The following is a 23,037-nucleotide window of genomic DNA, read 5'->3' as shown; positions in this document are numbered from 1 at the left end:
GGTAAGGCATTGCCTTTCCTAAGATAACTACACCTGACCTTACAACAATTTACTGAGGAAATACCTGCCTAATGGCAGTGTGAGCGCAGTTTCTTTTACACTCACAACGGCGCTGCAAATTAGAGACAACAGGATAAATCTATGACCAGCTCACTAGACACTTCATTAAATCACTGTTCCCTTGCCTTGTAGAGCACTAATAGAATCACAGCCCTCGTTAGCTACTGAATAAAAGATCAATCACATTCTTTGAGAGCTCTTGCTACCAGCTTCCAGAGGAAACAAGGAAAAAAAGAGACATATTTAGGATCATCAGTAAGATTCTGAATGGCCTCACTGCAAGTTGGTTAAATTACCTTTTCCACAACTGACTCCGAGTGTAATACTCTGAGGAACTTGTTAAGGCTGCTTTCAAAAGCTTCTATCTAATATATGACTACCAGGCCCTGGTCAAAAGTTCATAATGTGCATATGTAAAAAGGTACTAAATTGCCTGAGGGCTAAAACCAGAGGAGTTTAATTGCAGCAAAATGCTGAAAATGGTCTGTTGAGGGTCTTTCTATTGGGATACTGCTGGCACTAGCTGATTGAAGTACAGCACATAAAAGCCTTGCAACAATATTTCCTTAAATGCAGCTGAAACTACCAGCACTTCCTCGTGCATATGCAGTGTGCCAAGAGGAAAAAAAGAACCTTCCCTAAACAAACAAAGATTTAAGGATTGATATAATTCATAATTCAAAAACGTGTGGATAAAAGGAAGAATTGAACAACAGTGAATACGTGTCAACATAAGTCATGCCATATACTCCATGTGTTGTTATGGTGGGAAATAGAAGTACATATGTAAACATACTTTATTGGCAGCCATCAAGATCTGCAGCATTGAAAACTGAAAACAGCTTGCACCAATGTATTTATGACCACACTTGGAAATTTTGGAAATAGTTGCTGTGAGGCTAAAGATTCCTATACTGAGCCTGAAATCCAACAACTTGTTCTTTGTAGTAACTTGAAAATCATTTCTCTAGCTATTACATGATGAAGAAAACAGGACAGGGAAAAAAAAAAAAGGACTATATTTTTCTGTGAATCTTTCAAAATATACTTTTTCTACTGAAAAAAAATCCCAACAATATTAATTCACAGGAAAAAATGGACATCATCATGAGGAGGAAACAGCAGTTTCTTCACTTAAGTCTATTATATTTATCTCAAAAAAAAAGTATTTTTTTAACCAAACAAACCATGAGCTTTTTAACTCCACACAATGAGGAAGAGTCATATGAAAAAAAAATAACAAGAACTTGTCTTCAAATTTTATTCTTTCTGTAGAAATTATAAAATATTTTTCCTTTTAAAATATTATTATTTAGCATTTACAGGAATCCTTACTACCAACAGTGACAAAGTTTTCTGATGAGTTTCCTGTTCCATCCTAACAACAGAAAAAGCATTCAGCTATGTGTACAGTTTTGCAAACCTTAGGTATACTTGCACAGTTTTTGATATTAGAAGACAAACAAAGTCCGTGTTGTACACTAAAAAGCATAATTAGCCTTAGACAAATAATTAGCCATTTAAAATACCACATTACTGTCAACTGAATAAGCACATGTGTCTCAATCATGATAAATTTAACCTAGACACCAAAAATAAGGTTAGATGTATGAAGAACTCAAGCCATGTATTTTTCTTACAAATACAAAACCACTACCTTCAGTGCAAGAGCGGGGAATGAAACACACTTTTTACACACTAGCTCAGAAAATTGCATCAGTGTAGCTCTAAAATCATGCAACTCGGATTAATATCTTTCTTCTTGGCAAAACAAGTTATCTCACTTTCAGTTTATATATGATATATGACTTCAGTGGAGAAATTCCTTTCCTACAAGGCACAGGGTGCCCAGTAATCCTTTGCAGATCTTGCCTCTGCTCCTTTAATTAACACTTAGATCAACACTGTGTATCAGGTGATCAGATGAGATGAACTATTTGACATAAGGAGACAATCAGATTCTAAATGACACTGTTACAAAGTCATTAGCACAAAAACCTGCCAGGACAGTTGTTTTATTTGAAGTGCTAAATGAGTTTTCTTGTACCGGTAGTATTCATCATAGAGCAAGTTTGACACTCCAGGACAACATCTTAATTGTAGGGCTGTTCAGTGTAAAGGAATACTCTTTCCAATTTTGTAGCAAAATGAAGAAAAAACTAATTACATTCATTAAGAGATTACAGTAAGGTAACCCTAAGAGGAAAAAAAAAAAAAAAAAAACAACCTACATTCAAGACCATTGAATCAAAGTGAAAAAAGAACTAATCCTAACATTTCCAAGTACTAGTGTGCTTTAGCTTGTAATCTTGCAATGTTCTTCCATGGCTCTTTCCATAATGGCAGTTATAGCATTCAGTCAGAAATTTTTAACGGTGTACCAGTTCAGCAGAAGGATTTTCAAATGTGCTCCTTTTATGGAAAGTCCGGCACCCAACACGAGTAAATACTTCAATGACCAGTTAAGCATCTCACCAGCCATTTGTAAGCACAGTCATCTATTAGAAATGCAAGAGGCAACCAGTGTTGGGTCCAGCATGAATAAGCCCATAGTAAGGCTGAACTTCTATGCCTGGCTTGAAATTCTTCTGAATTAAAAGCAATGTCCATTTCATATACATTAAAGTACCATCCTCAAAGGCAGAACATTTATGAGAAGTCTTTTTAGACGTGTCAACTGTAGTACTGCTATAAAAGATGGGCCTGCAGCACTGTCAAATCAGCCCTGTGTATTCAGGACAAGTAGATCTTGTTTTCCAAGATAAATAATTATGTCTCAAAAATGACTGTCCTTTTATATAAGATACGTCATCCAATATTGCTATCTTTATTTCATTTCAACGTGACGCTTTTGAAATTAATAAAATCCTTAAGTACCTTCTATAGATTTTTTTGGCAAGCATGGAAGATTGTGCTATATCCATAGTGATATTTAGTAATTGCAAAAATATGTTGTCACTAAAATAATGGATGGAATTTGACTATGATATTTATATTTACTGTCATCCTCCCTGCTAAAAAAAAGATTGATGCTACTATTCTAACAACTAGAGACAGCAAAATAAAGAGATTGGAAAATATAAATGCTGCAATATTGTAAGGAAACTTGAACAGCTAAGTAAATTCTGAAACTCTCTAATTACAAATGCTCATATAGATTATAGCTAAACTAATGTGCACTGGATCATTAGCTGTGCATATCAACATGGAACTAAGTATGATGTTCACTTTTCTCTACAAACGCATGCTTTTTTACCTAGGAAAAAGTAAAAAAAAAAAAAACTGAAATACAGTAGAAAGAAATTCAGGATTTGAACAGGATTTAACTAATTTCTTCAATAAATTTCAGAGAATGATATACAGTGAAAGGTACAGAACTACAAAACACTAGTGAATAGCCAGTGGAAAAACTAAAAACACTCTTGCTCTGACAGTCTCAACAACCACAGACCATTTCCCTCCATGTGGGAATCTAGCCAGTGCTCCAAGCTGGCCAAGGAACATCCTGCTCGTTAAGTCTTGCCTTTAGAAACATGAAAATTACTACACTCATATCCATAACACATACAAAAAAAGCTACATGCTTCCCCTCACATCTACATCAGGAAAAAATATATATTATATATATACAGACACAAACATACTGGAAGAAACTCTTGAAGAAAAAACTGAGGCCAATAAGGAACACTACTACTATCACAGCAAGAAGCCTTCCAAAAGCCTAGATGGACAAATTTTATAGACTCACACGTACATTTGTGCATTTTCAATAGTTTTCTTGCCAGGAAGTTTTCAGGAATGTTAATTCACTTATGCAGCTATTATGTCCAGGGCATGCCAACATGATGATGAATGACATATCACACAGAAATAAAAAAAAACAAATAGATGAATCAATTTTTCAGGAAAACAAACTCTGTGTTCACTGATTCAGGAATATTAAACATACTAAAAACCCATGCATTTCTCATTTATATAGATACATACCTATATACATACACATACACCTTTATATATGTAAAAATAGTGAGAATACTGAAAAAACATCATGTATACCGGGTTTGATATACTGTATTATTTTTGGACCTTGAAAATATACTTTTTTAATGACTTTGCTCTAAAACGCGGAACTTTCTAGCTCAGATTACTTGGACACTCTTACTGTTTACTCTTCCATCTTTTTTTCTGAAGTCAGAAGAGACTTCCCTGAGAAATTCAAATAAATAAGATATCCAGCTGCACAAACACTATACATTCTGTTAGATTACTTTGGCTTCCTAAGGAATATTTGACTTTCTCTGAATGTAAATGATTAAAGAGAATCCATCATACAAAAGTGATTGGTGAACTGTTTAAAGTGGTATGGCACCTCTTCAAAGACGATAGAGAAAGAAATGAAAAGACCATATTATGGTAAAGTATCTCAGATATCCAAGGAGTTCTAGAGAAATGTTAATGTCACTAAGCATTGCATCCTCCAATTAAGGAACATTATTTAAATGGTAGCTCTGTAAAATAGGATCTATGTTGTATTTTTTTTTAAACAACTTCGTATTTCATCTGTTCTAAATACAGTCAAAAAAAGCTTGGGGTTTCCTGAACATCTGTCCATTCATAAGTAACTTCAAAAACATAAGGAAAGATAAACCATGTTCTAGAATCCACAAGATTTATATTGCTCTGAGAGTTACAGTTTCAAAACGATACAAGCTAACAATGCACAATTATGTAATTCAATGAGTTTTATGTATCATTTAGCATCTCAAATTTAGGCATAGGAGTCTAACTTTCAGCATTCAAAGGGACAAAACTTAACCTTTGCTCAAAAACCTTGTTTTTCTGAATACTAGATCAGCAGTTTTGCTTTTTTTTTTATTTTTATTTTTTTTTATTTTTTTTTTAAGAGCGATCTAGAAGTTTTAGAATCAGGGGAAATAAAAGGTGATAGTTGCCTAGTTATGTAAGAAGTCAAGATTTGGACAAGAGGGCCCCCAGTTCAAAGTTTAGGGATTCAGGAGGAGTTTGAATGTGATTCCTCATTTAAGCAATAAACTGAAGATTTATATTGGGAAAACAACGACAACAAAACACTAGTGAAAAAGTGTTTGGATCAAACTTCAGTAAGAAACCTGATTTAGCAGAAGAAAATCGAGCAATTGAAAAGCACGCTTAAAGAAGCACAACTACTGATACTGATTCAAGCCATGAGCTCATAAAAGCCCTCACCTCTCCATCATGAAGGCATTCTCCTACAATATGGCAGATGGCAACAGTTTTAAATGGAACACAAATTTGCCATTTTACATCTTAACCCATATTAAATTCTTTTTTTTTAATATATATCTATATTTCACGTCATTCACAGCACTGCAGTTTCAAGTGGTGAATGTAGTGGTTTAACCTGGCACGTGGCTAAGCATCTCACAGCTGTTCGCTCACTCTCTCCTTCCCAGTGGGATGGGGGAGAGAATAAAAAAAAACAACTGAAGTTTAACTCATGGGTTGAGATAAAACTATTTACTAAGATAGAGAAAAGGAAAAGGATAACAGGATAATAGTCATGACAATACATAGCTATCAGTCTATCCAAAAAGTTAGAAATCATTAATTTAGATGAGTTTTCAAAGTCCACTTTTTTTTTTTTTTTAACAAGAATTGATTACCAAATCATTGCCAGGTAAAAGCTCAAGTTTTATTGCTGAGAGTATTTGAGACTATGAACTTTTTAGACTATATGCAAAAGATCATTTAATCATTATAAATGAACTGCATTGCATTGACTCCGCTTTTAATAAGAGATATTTCATTCATAAAAATTTTATCTCTATTATTCTCTTGTTATTAAAGAAAATGAATAATCCTGTGATTTATGTGCTAGCTGGTAACTAAAGAGGTCTGGTTCCTACAGTGTTATTTACAACAAACTGTCTAAGTGACCTTGCTCAGGCACACAAATGAGAAACCCTGGGCTAAGAATCAGGATTGAGTCTCCTCATCTGCAGTAACTGCACAGACTGCAACCAAAGAGCTTGGGAGTGCAGAGAGGGCTCTCGACAACACCACTGCAAGGATAAGGCAAATTTCTAATAGCTTCATAGTAATGACATATAAAAGTAAAGCGAGGGAAAAAAGGTTAAATGTCCTGTTCAGCTGCTTCTGTCAAATTGCAATATCTTGCCTGTCACACCTAAGCACCTCAGTGCTCAAATAGAACTGAAATTTCCTTCCTTATGGTTTCTCAAATATACTCTGAGTAGACTGATGCTGCATAACAGCTCAGAGCCTGCATGGCACCTCAGCTGCAGCACACTCTACAGGTTATGGCGAGTAGAAGAGAAGGAGTGAGGAAAAATAGGAATTTGAAATTTTCTTTGATGCACTACAAAACAACATAGCTGAAAATTTACAGTGAAGGAAAGTCCGGGACTTTCATATGAGAAAGTAATTATGGACAAATCATACCAGAGCAGGAAAATAAAAAGAATTTTAAGGATCTTTTGTTAAGAACTCAAAATTTTGTTTGTAATGTAGGTTACACCCACAAATTTGACACCCACCATTTTCAGAAAGGAAGTTTGTTTCTAGATAGCATAACAATCTGAATCAATAAATGAAAAATAATTAACTTAAATAGAGATTGACTTTCTACAGATTTCAGAAAGAGAGGTTCTGTTCCATGTTTCTGACTACGTATGAGGTCAATCTTTTCCAGATTTCAAGCCAGAGAGCAGACTGGGGTTGGATGTGAGGTTGCACAGATTAGTACTTGCGGGCAACACAAACCTGTATGCCGAGATTCCACAAGGTGTATATATAGCTTTCTAATTCAAGAAAGTTTTTTCAGGCTGAAAATAGGGAAATATGCTTTTTAATTTCAAATTCTAATTTAATTACTTGTAATATAAAACGTTACGGACCAAACGTATGCTTGCCTTACAGCCCACATACTTGGCAGGACATTCTGAAATTCTGCAAGGATCTGGGGAGAGAGGAAGAAATTCCTTACTTCCCCCACAAAACTCCGGGATGTAACAGAGCTGCTCCACAAAGAGCTTTGAGAGTGTGCTGGACATAGCAAATTCCATGGCCACCACTCTCCCTGAGCGCTGCTCTGCACACAGAGACCCTGAGCTGGTCTGTTTGGCGTGTGGATAAGTTTTCATAATGACTTTCCGTTCCTGTGGTGACGGTTATGGGGTACCGATTTCATTTACCGTCATAATTCATGCTACACTTATTTTAGCAGGAAGTTAAAATACATAGGTTTGATAATAAGCTAGTTTATATGATATTTTATCACTAGATAGGATACAAATTCTAAGTGCATGGAAGAATTTTTTACTGTCCTTCCAAAATGATTAACAACTGCTTTGGGGTATTACTTTACCATCCTATTACAATCAATCAAATTATTCTTCCACACTTGCCTTCTTTCCTTTTACCCAATCCAGCCAATTTTATAAGTTGACAACGTTCTGCAAAGAGGCATATGCTGTCAAGGTTCGGCAAAGTAACTGTCCCTCCATGTTACTAGAGATACACTCCACAAAGCTGCATGTTAAAAAAGAGAGCTATTGCTTAGCATCAGTTGAAAAATTACACTCTGGACGTTAATACATGAAACCAGGAGAATTCCACATGTGATATTTATAATCTTTTCAAAATAAATAGCACACTCCAATAAAGATGCTAATATTCAGTAGATAGTTAGTCCCCTTCACTCTTCCTTCCTCTTTCTTCCTTTGCCCAAACTTCCATTTGATAAAAGAAACTGCCACTTAGATCAAAAATAAACCATGAGGGTCTTCTCAAAATGAACTGCCTGTTGCTTTTCAAGAAACCCCAGTGAATTTTCAAGAAAGTCCTACAAAGGAAATGTTAGCCAAAATCTAGTCTGAAACATACATATACCCACCCTGCCCAAGACTGCTTCTGAAGTTGCACATGCACAGCTGAGGGCAGAATTTGGCGTGAACTGTGAATTCAGTAACAGAAGCCAAGATCAACTGAACAAAGCCCACACAGATCTTTGGACAGCAAAAATGTTTACTTAAAGAGGGAAAACTTAAGAGTTATTCCAGCTTCTTCAGGGAAGAACGGAGGAGAAAGAAAAGAGACGATAAGACAGAAGGCCTTTTTTGGGCTTCTATCAAAGCAAACAGATGTGAGTGACCATTAAGAAGAAGCAAGACATCTCTGTAGGTGAAGATTCATTTCTTGCCAGAATTGCATTCCTAAGTTGATGTTAGGTGTGAGTGCAAATCATCACAAGAAATTTAAGTTTAGGCACTTTCAACACATGGCAAAAGTAAAACCACTGAAGCAGCTGTAGGCACAGGGGGTTTCCTCCTGCCCACATGAGCACTGACATACACGCCAATTGCCTAAAACACTCCTGGGATAATACCAAACATCAAGAACTCATTATTTTACATCAGCTAAGACATGCAGAGGACTTTGGGACCCTTGATAGTATTCCTTATAGCTCTCAATAGCAAATATTTCAAATACAAACTTTAAATGTGAAAAGCTACTATCTTTGGGAGAGGAGATGGAAATCAAAGTGTAGATCAAGTATCAGCCTCTTACACACTGAAAAATTAAGAGCAGAATGGTCTTACTGTGGCAAACTGGAGGTTGAGCTCTTCTAGTTGTAATTTATCTCTCAGCAACAGGACCAATGCTTTATTCCCAACCATTAAAAGGACGTAACACATCTGCTAAAGCTCTAGTACAACGGCTGGCTTTGCACTGCAACAGGAAATGTAACCCAATAGTCTCAGCACTTCTACAAACCCTAGCCATTTCTTAATGTAAAAGGATTTGAAAATTTAGTTCACTGAAACATCTGTTAAGCTCTTGCTACTCCAGCACATGATACTCTTTCTGCTCTGTTACCTGCCAACAAAAATATTTTGTTCCATGTAAGACTATCACAAGTGTGTGATAATGGCACTCTGCTTATTTTATATGCTATTGTACATTCACAAAATCATCTGTGGGTCGCACTAGATGACACTGAGCTTAAGCTAAAAACTTATGATAAACTTATTTAATTTTACTCTCCTATGTAACTAGCAAAAAAAAAAAAATCAAATGGACGCTGAATGACTAGCATTAATTTTAAACAAAAGAAGCTACTTAGTTCTAGAATAGAAGAGAAAGAAAAAGGGGAGAAAGGGAAAGAGGCTGGGGAGAGAAGAAAAAAAAGAAGGAAAAAACCACACAAGGAAACAAAATCCAAAAGTCTTAGATCAAACCAACTGAGCATCTGCATGGCCTATGCGTATGTTCCTTTCAGAGTTTCTCTTCCAATTTGTTATTTACAGTGGGCACTTTTTTCAATTTACACTTAATTATATTGTAAGCTTCTCCAATTTACTGAGTTACTATAAAGAGGTGAGTAAAAGACAGATCCTTTGAATGTTAGTAGAGCTGCAGTTACTATAGTAATAAAACAGCAATTATTGCTTTCTACAAAAAATACTCGTTCTCTAGTTCTAACAAATCCTTGTATATTTTAGATCTTGAAGGGAGGGGGGGGGGGAGGAAGGATGAAGAGTCTTTCAGTTTCCAGCTCTCTACTTAATATAAGTACTTCCTTTACACCTATATCCATGAGGGAAATAAATATTGTATTATGTTTCAAAAGCTTCCAGGCAGCATTCTGTGATTCAACAGAAAAGTTATTTATAAGCAGCACAAACAAACCATAATTTTTATGGTATAAGCATTCAAACAGTTTTAGAAATATAAAGTTGCATTTCTTTCAGTAAGATACGAACCTCTAACAAAACCAGCTAAAATTATATACCTAAAAACCTCATACTTGAAAGAAAGACGAATCATATCACAGAATCATTGGAAGAACACCTAGTCCAGCTCCCCTACAACAGCTAGATCAGATACTGAATGGCTGCTATCAGGTCTCCCAGGAGCCTTCTCTTCTCCATGCTGAACAGCCCCATCTCCCTCAGCCTGTCCTTGGAGGGGAGGTGTTCCCTCCCTTGGATCATTTTTGTCTCTCCCCTCTGGACGCACTCCAACAGGTCCACATCTCTCCTGTACTGTATCCACATCTCGATGCAGTACTCCAGGTGAGGTCTCACCACCACATTGTAGAAGGGCAGGATCACCTCCCTCTCTCTGCTGACCATGCTTTCTTTGATGCAGCTCAGGATACAGTTGGCTCTGTGAGCTGGGAGGGCATTGCTGGCTCGTGTCTAGCTTGCCAACCACCAGTACTCCCAAGCCCTTTTTGGCAGGGCTGTGCTCCATCCTTACATTCCACAGATTGACAGAGGGGGTTCCCACGACCCAGGTGCAAGACCTTGCACTTGGATTTGTTGAACTTCACAAGGTTCTCCTGGGCCCACTGCTCAAGCCTGTCTAGGTCCCTCTGGATAGCAACCCATCCCTCAGGCATGTTGACCACACCACACAGCTTGGAGTCATCCACAAACTTGCTGAGGGTCCACTCAATGTCATTGTCATTGATGAAGACATTAAAGAGCATTGGTCTCAGTACTGACCCCTGAGGGATGCCACTCATCACTGATCTCCATCCTAACATTGAGCCATTGACTGCTATCTAAGTACGTTTGTTCTTTTTAGGAAGTCCAGGGTGTAAGAAGGATGATCTGCAACACTATTCCTTAAGTGGGAGCTTAAAATTGCCTGACTTTGTAAAGTGTCCTAATTATTGAAACTGAGTCATCATAGTCACACCAAGTAACAGCAAACAGATAAAAAAGTTTGATACTAGAATACTGCTTCTCAGTGCCTCAGGGAATCAACTAAAGCTGAACAGCTACCAGCAGCATTTCCTAAGCTAAATTCTGTCATACTGAGTATCCCAAGAGCCACGTGTCAGAGGCTGCATGACCTCTCCCAAAAACAGAGATCCATACTATGTAAAAACATGCATTTCTGAAGAAAATATTACATCCCTGGCAACCAAGGTGGAACTATTCAACATTCAAAAAGTGAACAACTACAATTAAAAAAAATGTTTTTGGATGTATACTATATACTTGTTCATTCTTGGAAATAAAACAATTACCAAACTGCTACGATTCATAGTAGAGAAACTTCATACAGAAAATTTCATAAGGGCCACAGAAAATAATGACAACTAAGTCATAATCACAAAGTCTAACGCTCTCTGCAGTAACTTAAAGCCAGGGCAGAATACAAGAATTATATTTTCTGAACAAACTAGCAGGGAATCAAATGTATTTTCTAATTTTCTCCTGCATGTAATTTCATTTCCTGAACAGCTGTAACTATGTGCATTAATCTAACTATCCATCGCTCTCACAAAATATAGTAAATCCATCTTTGTGAAATACAAATTAAAGACCTAATTATCTTTTATTAACAACATTTACTACAAAAATAGTTGTTAAACACCACTGTTAACATCTGCTATGTGCAACTGCAGTCAGCATGCACATGCGTGTATGTACACACATTTGCATATACATGTGTGTGTATGTATCTGTACAAAGTCCAGGAGCCTGTACAGTTCAAAAGAACTTCACACTGGCTCCAGCAGAGTTAGGCTCTCGAAATGCCACAATAATGCAGAAAAGTTACCACCTCAGAGCTCAAAACTGGCACAGACATATGTGCCAGGCACCTTCCTGAGCTGATAAACCATTCCTGTTTTCACACAGACTTCTTGATATGGATCTGCCAGTTTCTGGCCTGGACCCAGCTCAGTAGTAACTACTTTAAATGTTGCTGCATCATTCTGCATTGTGCAAAGCAGACATCCTTGCAAATCACATGAATGTACAGTTCATAACGTCAGGATTGCAGCTTCAAGCTCTAAGGTAAGTATTCTAACCACAAAGCTCACCTAAACTCTGGGGTGAGATGCCTCACAAACACCGTGAGGAAGCCCACAGACACATCCTCAGCAAAGTCAGCAATAAGGTTAGTGATATAAATTAATATATAAAAATTAATATCACAATGACTTACAAGACCGATGCTTACCCTCACCCATATCCACCATCACAACATTTAAATGGTCTGTGAATTACGTACAAACACAGAAACACAGAATTGTAGGTGTTGGAAGAGACCTCTAGGGATCTTTGAGTCCAACCCCCCTGCTAAAGCAGGTTCCCTACAGCAGGTCACACAGGTAGGCAGCCAGGTGGGTCTTAATTATCTCCAGAGAAGGAGACTCCGCAACCTCTCCGGGCAGCCTGTTCCAGTGCTCTGTCACTCTGACAGTAAAGAAGTTATTTCCTGTGTTAGTATGGAACCCCCTGTGTTCCAGTTTCAGCCCGCTGCCCCTTGTTCTACTGTTGCTCACTACCAAAGGACTTACTGAAGCAATCAGGCTTAGAGTGCACTGTTCTTCAATGCTGGTATCTTTTGTACTGTATTTTGTATTCTCTTCTACATACCACTTATAAATAAAAAGGCACTATCAAAAAATCTATCAATGTAAAGACTTCAAAACGAACATCCGTGTTTTATTTTGTTCCCTAGAGGATAAGTTTACATGAGCAACAAACACAAAAAGTTCCTCTGTGAAAATATGTCAGATGAAATAAAACTAACAATTCATAAAAGCTCCACAGACTGGATCCTTTTCACTGGATGGTGATAGCACACATTAATCCATTCTCAGGAGAACTTAAAGAATTTGCTTTATAAACTATCCTTAACTCAGCAGAGACATAGTTTTAAAGATTTTGGTCACAAAACATGCTATTGAAAGACATTATTGCTTGTCTCAAGGTGCCAAAATGCTCACTTACAAACTCACAGACATAAATAGGTTTCGGATACATACTGGCTGCAAACTGCAGGTAGAGGATAGAAGTGTGAAGACTCTTCTGACTGCCGCATTGTCAGTACACCCATGCTTGAAAGGGTGTTTATAGTTTTGCTCCATGAAAATCCAGTATTGCTCAAAAAGCTGTTCATTTTTGGACACATAACCAGAGTTTTAAATACTCTGCGTTTTCCACTTACATTAACCCAGTAAAATTTAAGATCGCCTGCTCCACTTCTAGAGGTTATGCTGTAGATCAAGCTGCAACAATTGCTTCTGTGCTCTGCTCTCTTTCAAATAAAAGCAATTAATTTGGTCTCTGTTGTTAGGTCAGAGATAGTAAGTTACATTACACAACAACTACTTGTGTTGGTCATTAAGTCCTCTGTAAAAGGGACCTGATCTGGCCTGACCAAATTGCCATGGCTAGATAAGTTTGTCACTGGCATTAATTTTTTAATTTCCCTGACTCCTAGCTGCAACTATTCAAGGGAAACGCCCCCTTCCCCTTGTTCCCTATTTGGGAATACCATTCTTTATCGTAAGAAATATAAATTGATAAGAAGCAGTCAACAACATTAAAAAGAAGCCAGTTCTCGATGAAGTAAAAGTCATTTTTGGACTCCTTAAAAGTATGCTGTGTTAGAGGATCAAGAGATAAGAGTAACCTCCTCCAAGCACTGGAGATGCTGAAATGTCTTATATAATGAAGCTCCATAATGTTGGCTATGAAAGAATAGCACAGCTTTTCACTGCATTACTGTCCCAACCCAAAGTCCAGCGTGAAGACAAAGGGAAAACCCCCACTGCCTTTAGTGCTTTAAAAGAATCAAGAAAATCATTGTTGTTGTTGTTATTTTAAAATATGAATGAAGGTGCTTTTACCACTGAAAGCACTTTCCCTCAGCCATTAATAATGTCTGTAGTATCTTTTCTAACTAGGACATCTGTTTACATAAAAAATGCAGTCAAGCATATTCCACTTAAAAACCAAAGAAGTTTTTGATGTTTTACATATACTGAGCAGAGAAATAACTCTGAACTATCCCAGACCTAAAATATACAAATACCTTAATCAGAGCAAGTCAAACATGGAAGTCACTCAATCCATCTAACATGGTGCCTTTACAGCACATTGACAAATTTAATCTAAAATGGTTGAAGTAACCTTTTCTAGACCACTCACGATCTTGACATTATGTTTGTCATTAAAATCAAGGTTGTAGTTATAAAAGGCAAAAGGTCAAAGCAAATACATACATCTGGAATTTTATAACTTTACTCCCCTGATTTGAAAACTGAAGATGTGTAAAATACTGTTAAGTCATTCACTTACCATGGATTTGGTGAAAGGTCGAGCCAAGGTAAACAGCAGGGTATACACCCACCAGCTACGATGAATGGAGGAGTAAATCATATTTCCAGGATGGACTGAATTAGACGTCACCCCATGGGGAGAAAGGCGTCGGTTCAGCTCGTTGGAGAACAGTATATTGCAAAGTTTGGAACGATTGTAGGCCAACATAGCCCAATACTCCTTCTTAGATGGAGAAAGCAGGCTGAAATCGAGTTTTCCAGAGGAGTCTTTAATTTCTGTAAACCTAAAAAACAGTAAATATACCTTAGATACCCCAGAGTTAATTTTGCTCTCACTAAGAACAACATAAAATGTAGATAACTGAGTAGAACTTGGCCAGAACCAAAATAAAACATGCATTTATTTGGCAGTTGCAAGTATCTACTGGAAATTACTCAAAGCCCAAGGAATAGTCCCATACATATAGCAGTAAAATTATTGAATAATTAGCAAACACAAATAATAAGTAAAAACAAGTTCAAGAAAATGTTTTAATGATTTAAAAGCTTTGTATAAACTGATGAATTACATTCTTCTAAATCAAAAAAGGTAAAATTGCTATAGTTCCACAAAAGCACAATTAGCTTGCAGGAAATAATGTAGGATAAAATAGCACTGTCTTAGAAGCAAAGAAAAACAGCATCCTTTCATTTCATCCATTCCCCTGATTATTTCATCATATACTGAACACTTTCATTTAAGTGTTCAAGTAACTATGGATGAGTCTCACTGCCTCTTAGACTCTTTTTTAGATTAAAAATTGATGAATATAAAGGGGTTATAACCTTGGTAACTTGCCATCAATAGTCTTATATGTTTAAAAGACAAACGTAAACAAAGCCAAAATGAGTTCTGGCAGAGTATAATGTTTTTAAGTATACCCATGGCATGGCTGAACACAAATCAAAGTAACTAGTTGATGTTTTTTAATTGGGTCTGACAGAGTCATTAAACACCAGCTGTTTGTTTCTTTCTTTTTTTTTTTTTTTTTAATAACAAAGTAGGGAATGTTCTAAAGACTTTTAGATGAAGAAAAGGATTTTTTTCATATAGTATTTTTTCCAATTCTTACAATTTTGATGTATCAATTTACTAGTTTATCTTAATATTAGAAAATAATACTATATTTAGTTACAGACCCATGTTCCACCCAGAAGAGCTACTAAAAATAAAACAGAATTAGCAAGCTCTTTTTAATACTGAGTTTTCAGAATCAGCTAGGGAGAACAGGGATAAACATAATTATAGTACACACTAGAAAAATGTTTTAAAATATCTTTACTAATTTTGCATCTCGTACTCAGAAATGAAGAGATCAGCTGGAATTTCTACATCCATTTTAATAGCAGGATTATTATACATTTAGAGCAAAGCAACTACAGTATTTGAACTCAAGTGGAACCCAGAATGCCCTATATCTTGCAGAATTGGCCTTTCAATTAAAAAAAAATCTCTTTCATAATTTTCAGTTAGATAACAGACATCTCTGAAAATTAACAAGGCTATTCTGGGAGGAATTTCCTATATTCATTCCTCAAGTAACCACTTAGGATACCAAAAATAATCTATAAATAAAATACTTTTTGTATACCATGCAATGGAAACACACTGGCGTACTTTGAGTCCCATCCTTCAAGTGAGTCAATCTTACTTATGTCGGCAATCTCATTGAATTCAGTAGGATAAGGACTGTACAATCAAATTAACTACACAGAAATAAAGACAGAAGGAAAGTCAACCTACTTATTATTCTGATTCTAATATGATGTGCTTAGAGTACGGAAAGCTTAATTTAAACAGATTTCATTTGTGCTGAATCCAGATAAGTAACTAAAAAGAACGAGGAACCAGAGAGGCAAATAAATATCTTGCCTTGAAGCAGTCTAGTATAATATTTTCCGCAAACAGGGGACTTTATTTTTCCCCTAACAGGGGGTCTTGACTCCAGCTAAAAGATCTAGCCAAGGTTTATGGAAGTAATTAGATACCAACACTTCTGTTTTACAACATAGTTTAAGGCACAGAGTTCTCAAGTAGGTCAGAAAGTACTACTACCCAATAATACCTAATGTCTAAACTAACTCCTTACATCAACTTCTTCCCATTAAACTGATTAGGGGCAAAACCAGAGTTATTTACAATGATCATTTCAAATGCTAAGGTATGACATGAATGGGAAGAAGGGCAAAGTCAAGTAGATGTGTTTATTATTTTACTCAAACATAGGCTGTTACTTATTTTTTCACTAGCTTCTATAAACCTTGGCTGATATTATGAAATCAGCAATGAGCACTTCAAAAAATGTTTTTGAAAACACAGATAAAGATGTCCAGAACTGTGAGCTCTAGTGATACGTAACATTTAATATAGTGAAAAACAAAGATGTCATTTAAAATACCATCAGACACAAACTTACAAAGGGGAACAAGCAGCTGACAATTCAACATAATCCCCCATTAAATAACAGCTCATTTATACGTATCCCATTGTGCCATCCACATCTGGCAAGTGATTGGACTTGGCAGATTTATTTCTAGAGCTATCTTGCCTGCCCCACAGTAGCCTCCCTCACTCCTAACAGGACTCTGCTACTTGCTTTCACAGACCTGGTGTGATTTGCAAAGATAAGGATGTCCAGATTTTGTTACCACCTAATTACTAGACATTTCATGTCTTTTTAACACGGGGGAGGATTATTACTGGCATTTTCTATTTCTTCTTTCATTTCAGCCATCATAAATTTAAAATGGTAAAAGTAAATCTATCTGCAGTGTGTCATTTATACCATAAGCCCCTGTGTTTGGAAGTGATAAAGGTTTCAGCCTGACCCTTGGCTGGTCTCCCTCTACCAGGTCCCTGGGGTTACATTTTATGGAAACATGATTAAAAAAATAAGCTTCATGCTGGGTCACTAAAACATTTCAGAAATATGAAGGCAGGGGAAAAAAAAGAAAAAAACACCGCTCACACATTCTTTCTTTGGGTTTGCTAAAGATGTTACACATGACCAGAAGTGAAATAGAAATCAACGGCAATGTTTAAAGTTGGACGTTATAAGTCTAATCTTATAGTCCTTGAACTAAATTGGAAGCCAGTAAGTGGTTTGCGCTCTCTAAAATTCAGAACTGGGGCCTCCATTTTGCACAAGAAACTCTCTAATTCATATCAAAACCTTCTTCTCAGTTATTAAAACAAACATTTCAAGCACAACTGAAATAAGGCAAACCTCATCACGTCTGTTTTGCCAATTGTATTTCTCGTGACAGTAGGAAATACGAGTATCTAATATTTTAATTAAGACTTTCACCAAAAGAGGCAAGGCCAGTGTTCTAATATGTATTAACTATACTATTTCCCAGTTACATTATACAGCTAATGCCTGCATTGAATTCCCTAATTTCTCATTATAAAACAATTGGATTTCATCTAGTAGTTTTTAATTGCATTGTTTCTCCTACTGAAATAACTGCACATTCTTCTTGGTAAGATGTTGAAGTAGTTGAATGACAAATCAATATAGGTCATGCCATTCAGATTTAATCAATTATTATTCCATCTCCTACTGAAATCAATAAGTGGTCTGATATGCGGTGAAAATCTGCATTCATACAAAGAATGATCAAAAAATACCCACAAACTAGAACATGCTTTACATATGGCAATGTAGCAACATCCACAGGCACTGGCAATGCTGTTTTTAAAGAGATTATTCAAACAACAAATGCTTTAGAGCAGGGCCTTTCCTTTTTAAAAACTTTCACAGCTCTGCCATCACCATTTCTGCTTTAAGGACGGCAGATCTCAGCTAAACCCAGACCGCAGCGTAAATTTAACCAACCTGTGTGATTCTGAGGACACGACCACCACCCTGGCAGGAGAGGAGCGGCGCAGGACATCCTCCAGCAGCTGGACGAGATAGAAGTGCCCCAAGTGATTCACCTGGAAGGTGGACTCCAGGCCATCCTCCGTCAAGCACCACGGAGGGCAGAACACGGCAGCGTTGCAGACCAGGATGTGAAGAGGCCTTGAACAATCAAAAGTATTAAAGGTTAAAACTGTGTCTAGAGAAAGGTAGCTCTGTGAAATGCACTTAGTTGCATTCCCGTGGGAAACAAGTCCATGCACTGGGTGCAGGCATCACTTCTGCAGAGCGGGGCTATGTGAGGAGCAGCAGGGCTGCCCACTGCTGGTTCTGCACAGAGCCCACCACAGGGCACCGCTGAGGCACTCAGTGCCACCATCACCTCTGGGAAAACGTATTTAGAGAGGAACGAAGTGCAGCTCTAACACCAAAACATTAATACTGTTGCATTTGTTTGGGTAGCCTGTTCCAGCTTATTTCATCTTCACTGCAATGGACAAAATCCCGTGACAAATGCAAAATCAACCACCCAATGTAAACCCTAAGTTTAAAGATATCAAACAGAGCACAACTAGGAACAGCAGCTGCTTGCCCTCAGTTCAAGCACTCCTCACAGCCCTACATGTAGAAGAGAGGAGACCCAGCATCAGATCTTCTCCTACATGGTTAAAAAGGGTACATACCTCTGCTCTGAGCATCTGCGAGAGGAATTGCAGAAAAGAAGATGGAAAATGAAGGCCCAGGCTGTCAAACAGACCTGACTGAATCTAGGATCCTTCAGGCACGTTTGAGAGCCCTGATTTTGATAGTCCAGATTTCAAAAACATTTCTTGCAGAATCACGCTCACCTTAGCTGAACGCTGAGATTTGTGCATCACCACTGACATAAGCAGAAAGCCACATCTTTACTAAAGTGAATTTCAACTGCAACCCTGTTTGGAAGTTACCAGTGTAGTCTGGTTTTATAAGAAGTTAAGAATCTAATATCTGTACTCGTGTCAATTTGGGAAAAAAAAAATGCTTCAGATGTGGGATGAAACATCTTTGCATTTTGGGAGCTTGTTTTCTGAAGTGCTGAATTTCTGATTTTCCTTTTGGGCAGTGACACACGCGTAATAGTTTCCTATACATGCTGCTTCTGCAAAACAAACTGAAGATAAAGGAGGACTGTCCTTTTAAAGGCAAGGTTCTCCCTTTCTGCTCAAACCACTTTGCACAAAGGTAGTGCTTTTGCCGTCTCACTCAACACTGAAGGATCAGGCTCTTTGCTGGGGCATACAAGACCATATTTTTTAAAAGAAATCCAATCCTTTGAGGCATATTTTATCAAAATGCTTTAAACTCAAGTTCATCTTGCCTGTTCAAGATCCATCTGCCAGGAGGAAAACAAAGCCTCGTGAAGACTGAGAATGCATGTGGGGAAACTTCGGATGATTCATCATCTCCTCTCAAAGTTTATGAAAAGCTCTGGCAAGAATTAATTTACAGATTTGTAAATCTTCTGGGAAAAGGAACAAGTTTCTTCAGCATAGATGCTGGTTTTTGGTATAAGAGCCTCCTCTTTGAGAACTGGGGCACGTGAGTACTGCAGTCATACAGAAAATACCATCATAATTCCCTGAGAAAGCAAATGTGGCACGTTTGTATAGAAAGATTTTAACTTTATGCGATAATTTTTATACATAGCATGAAATAACAGACCACAGTAAGACAGAAAGGACCCACAAATGAACTAGTGGTATATTCCACCTATCCAAATTGTAATATCCTTCATTAATACTAATTGCACAGTAACTACCAGAGGCAAAATGTGCACTCTATACCTAAATCTCTCAGCTCAATTAATTAAAAAGAGGATTCTAAAATTATAAAACTATAAAAGGTAGTCACTATTAAATTGTAAGTGAATTAAATAGGGTTTTATAAAGGAAATAAAATTATACCTCAGTCGTGAGCTTTTTATTTTCTGAATAATATTTTGTTCTATTTTTTAATAAAGGTAATGAAATTTAAAGAGACTAAAGTTAAAAATACTTACAATACCCTATTAAAAATCTGTGAAGAAATATAAAAATGAATACAGAAACATTTTAAGTAAATATCCCATTGAAAAAGTAATACCTATATTTGTAATCAGCGTTAGTGTTTTTAAATGGTTTAAAAGTAGTTTCTCTAGTAAACATCACAGAAAAGAATCCTAAAGGGCTGTACTAGCAGCTACTGCTGTTGTGCATCATCTCAGCTCAGAAAGAACCACCTCTCAGATCTGGATCCACACTACAAAGCTATCAGCGTCCCTCGTCTCACTGCTAACAAAGGTCCCATTACTGAAAATTGTCACCTAAGTTTTTGTGACCTGGACATTTACACACTAGGAACGGAATGAGATTACATAGCCATTTCACATTATCTTTGTAACAGTCATCACATGGTTATGAATTTCAGCCACAGATGACAGATTCTAATCTCAGTGGTGCAGAGCTCTGTATCACTGAACGTATCATTATGCAGGAACAAAATTTTTAAGATACTTGACAATTCACACCACACATCTGGCACTACAGCTTTGCTTTATGACAGGAGTATTTTTAAGTGATAGCAGAACTATGACCTTGATTTCACAAGTTCATTAAAAACACTGCTGTGATCTACATTAGGCTTCCTCCTGAGCCCAAGGAAAAAAAAATCTCTCCTTGGTTTCAAGTAGTTTGTAATTCTACATCAAAGCCATAACTAAGACTAACAAAATAGTCACTGGCAATGGAAAATTTTCTTAGTATTGACATTACCAAGCTGTTCCCTTTAACCATGACGCCTACTTGATCTTTCTGGAAACTCCGTATAGTTAAAACCTTCCAAAGTGTTTTGCAAATTTACCCCTATGTCTCCTTAAAATGTCTTCAGTCAGTGACTTACATCACACCAAGTGAGCTAATGTGTTCTACCATTACAATTTAAGTATGTACTGGGAGTTGAACATAAGCTGCTCCACCATAGCATGTAGTCACTGTTTCTTCTCATTCACAGCATGACCGAGACTAGAGAATATACTGCTTCAACTGTAAGCTACGCAGCAATTGTAGAAAACTCTCATTGTCTTGGTAATTGTAGCTACAGTTTACTGAAAGTTAAAAAGCATGTAGAATTAATAAGGACATTTTTAATTGTGAATATCTCCGCTAAAAACCACTGAATATCTTGGGCACTTCACAAGCCTGTGACACATCACTAAACCCTAGTACCAGGCAAGTCATTCAGATCTTGCATGCTGTGCTAAATTCACCATTAGAAGCAACAAAGCAATCCAACTGCTCTGCATTTATGTATTCACTTTTTGTATTTTAAAATAGAGAGATACAGAAATTAAGTTGCTGCTATAAATCAGTTAGTTACAAAATGTAGTAATCAATTTGGTGATGTAAAACTATGATCTGTCAGCAGACTCCCAAGCTGGCTATGTGCAGCAGTAGATATTTCCAAGGGAATTAATTACCGATGATTTGCAAAGGTAAGAATAATATTTTTCAACAAATGTAGCCTGTGCACTAGGAGGTTAAACAAACACCACCAAAATGTCAACAGAGTTCGTGGCTTTGGTGTTCTCCCATTGCAAATGCAATGAAATAGTTAACCAGAAATTATGCAAAGGGAATACTTTGAAATCTTCCCATGAAGCAGAATGTCACACCATCTGGGGCACTTCTCAAGTGATTTGAAAAGTTCACACTGTTTGGAATTACACTGAAATTCAACAGAAAAGGCTTTGCCATATCCCCCAAGTCCCATAAGCAACTGTAGACCTATGTCACGGCCAGTAAAGAAGGCAGAGAGATGTGACTTCTCTTCCATAAAGAAGCAAAGTCACAGCCCACCACGTTTTTCCATCCCATAACTCCGAACACCCAGGTTGTTTTCTCTCCGAGCCAGAAAATGCTAGTTCTTTTGTGAGGAAATGTCTGTACTCACAAAGAGGATAACCAAAATGCAGCCATATGGCTCCCCAGAAAACAAAAGAAAAAATGAGTTAAACAATCACATCCAGAAATTTCTCTCAATTGTGCAAGCAGCAACAATGGGAAACTGAGCAACAAGGAAATCACTAGAAGTCAAAGAGCAGCAGGAGATCTTGGTACCATGTATGATCTAACACCCACCCCCAAAATATTTACTACTTTGATTAGAACTTAAACACGCATAAAAAAGCACTGCTTAACTATATGAATTTTGGAAATGAATGCTTAATGCATGCCTAACTTCCCATTTTCTGAGAGCATTGACTGAAAAGATACCAAAAATAGCTTCTATTGCCACCTGTCAGTTGACAGAATAGTGGATCCTTGTCAGACAGGCTTCATTTTAAGTCAAGCTACTAACACAGGACTTAGAGCCCTGATGGATGACCTCTAGCTATAAGCAAGTAAAATTCTCTCAAATTCTTCCAACTGGATTTCTTCGCAGGATTTGACACTGTTGCTCAGCAAATACTTCTGCCCCATTTCCAAGAGATTAATGGGAATGGACTGAAATTGTTCTGCTTCTCTCTTCATACCTAATACATGGGAATTATGAGCAGCTGCTCCTGTATGTTCATAAAATATCATCTACATACTGCCATATAGGTCAACCATCTCTCAATCATTATTAATTACCTCTATAAAATCTTGAGTGCACAATTTCATAGAGGTTTGGAGAAGAAAAAAAGGTCTCAACAGATTTAGATCTAAACAGAAAACATCCATTGGTCCTGGTTTTCCCTGTATTAAATCTTAACTAATCCCTGTAAAAATCTTAATTTCTCTGAAGAGAAATTTAGACCCAATACAAAAATATATATATATATTTATACCGTTAACATTAACGTCTAAAACATTTGTAATGTTGCCATCAAGCTGACATTAGTAAAACCTACACTGCCCAATGTATTTTCCCTCAAAAAAGATACAAATTCAGATTTTAACATTT

General features: G+C 36.9%; 1 protein-coding gene across 3 annotated transcripts in view; it reads right to left on the bottom strand.

The window, feature by feature from the left end:
• Positions 1-23,037, bottom strand: part of WWOX (WW domain containing oxidoreductase) — a 474,831-nt gene that overhangs the window by 341,161 nt on the left and 110,633 nt on the right. For all 3 annotated transcript variants that reach the window (XM_021408203.1, XM_021408204.1, XM_021408205.1), the window contains 2 exons: positions 18,052-18,237; positions 14,193-14,457 (listed from right to left, as the gene is read on the bottom strand). In XM_021408203.1, the coding sequence (XP_021263878.1) occupies positions 14,193-14,457; positions 18,052-18,237 (451 nt within the window). The remainder of the gene's footprint in view (positions 1-14,192; positions 14,458-18,051; positions 18,238-23,037) is intronic.

The sequence above is a fragment of the Numida meleagris genome, chromosome 10, assembly GCF_002078875.1.
Source record: "Numida meleagris isolate 19003 breed g44 Domestic line chromosome 10, NumMel1.0, whole genome shotgun sequence".
NCBI classification, from domain to species: Eukaryota; Metazoa; Chordata; class Aves; order Galliformes; family Numididae; genus Numida; species Numida meleagris.
Note: the sequence above shows the minus strand (reverse complement) of the source record. Positions and strands in the feature narration are given on the sequence as shown.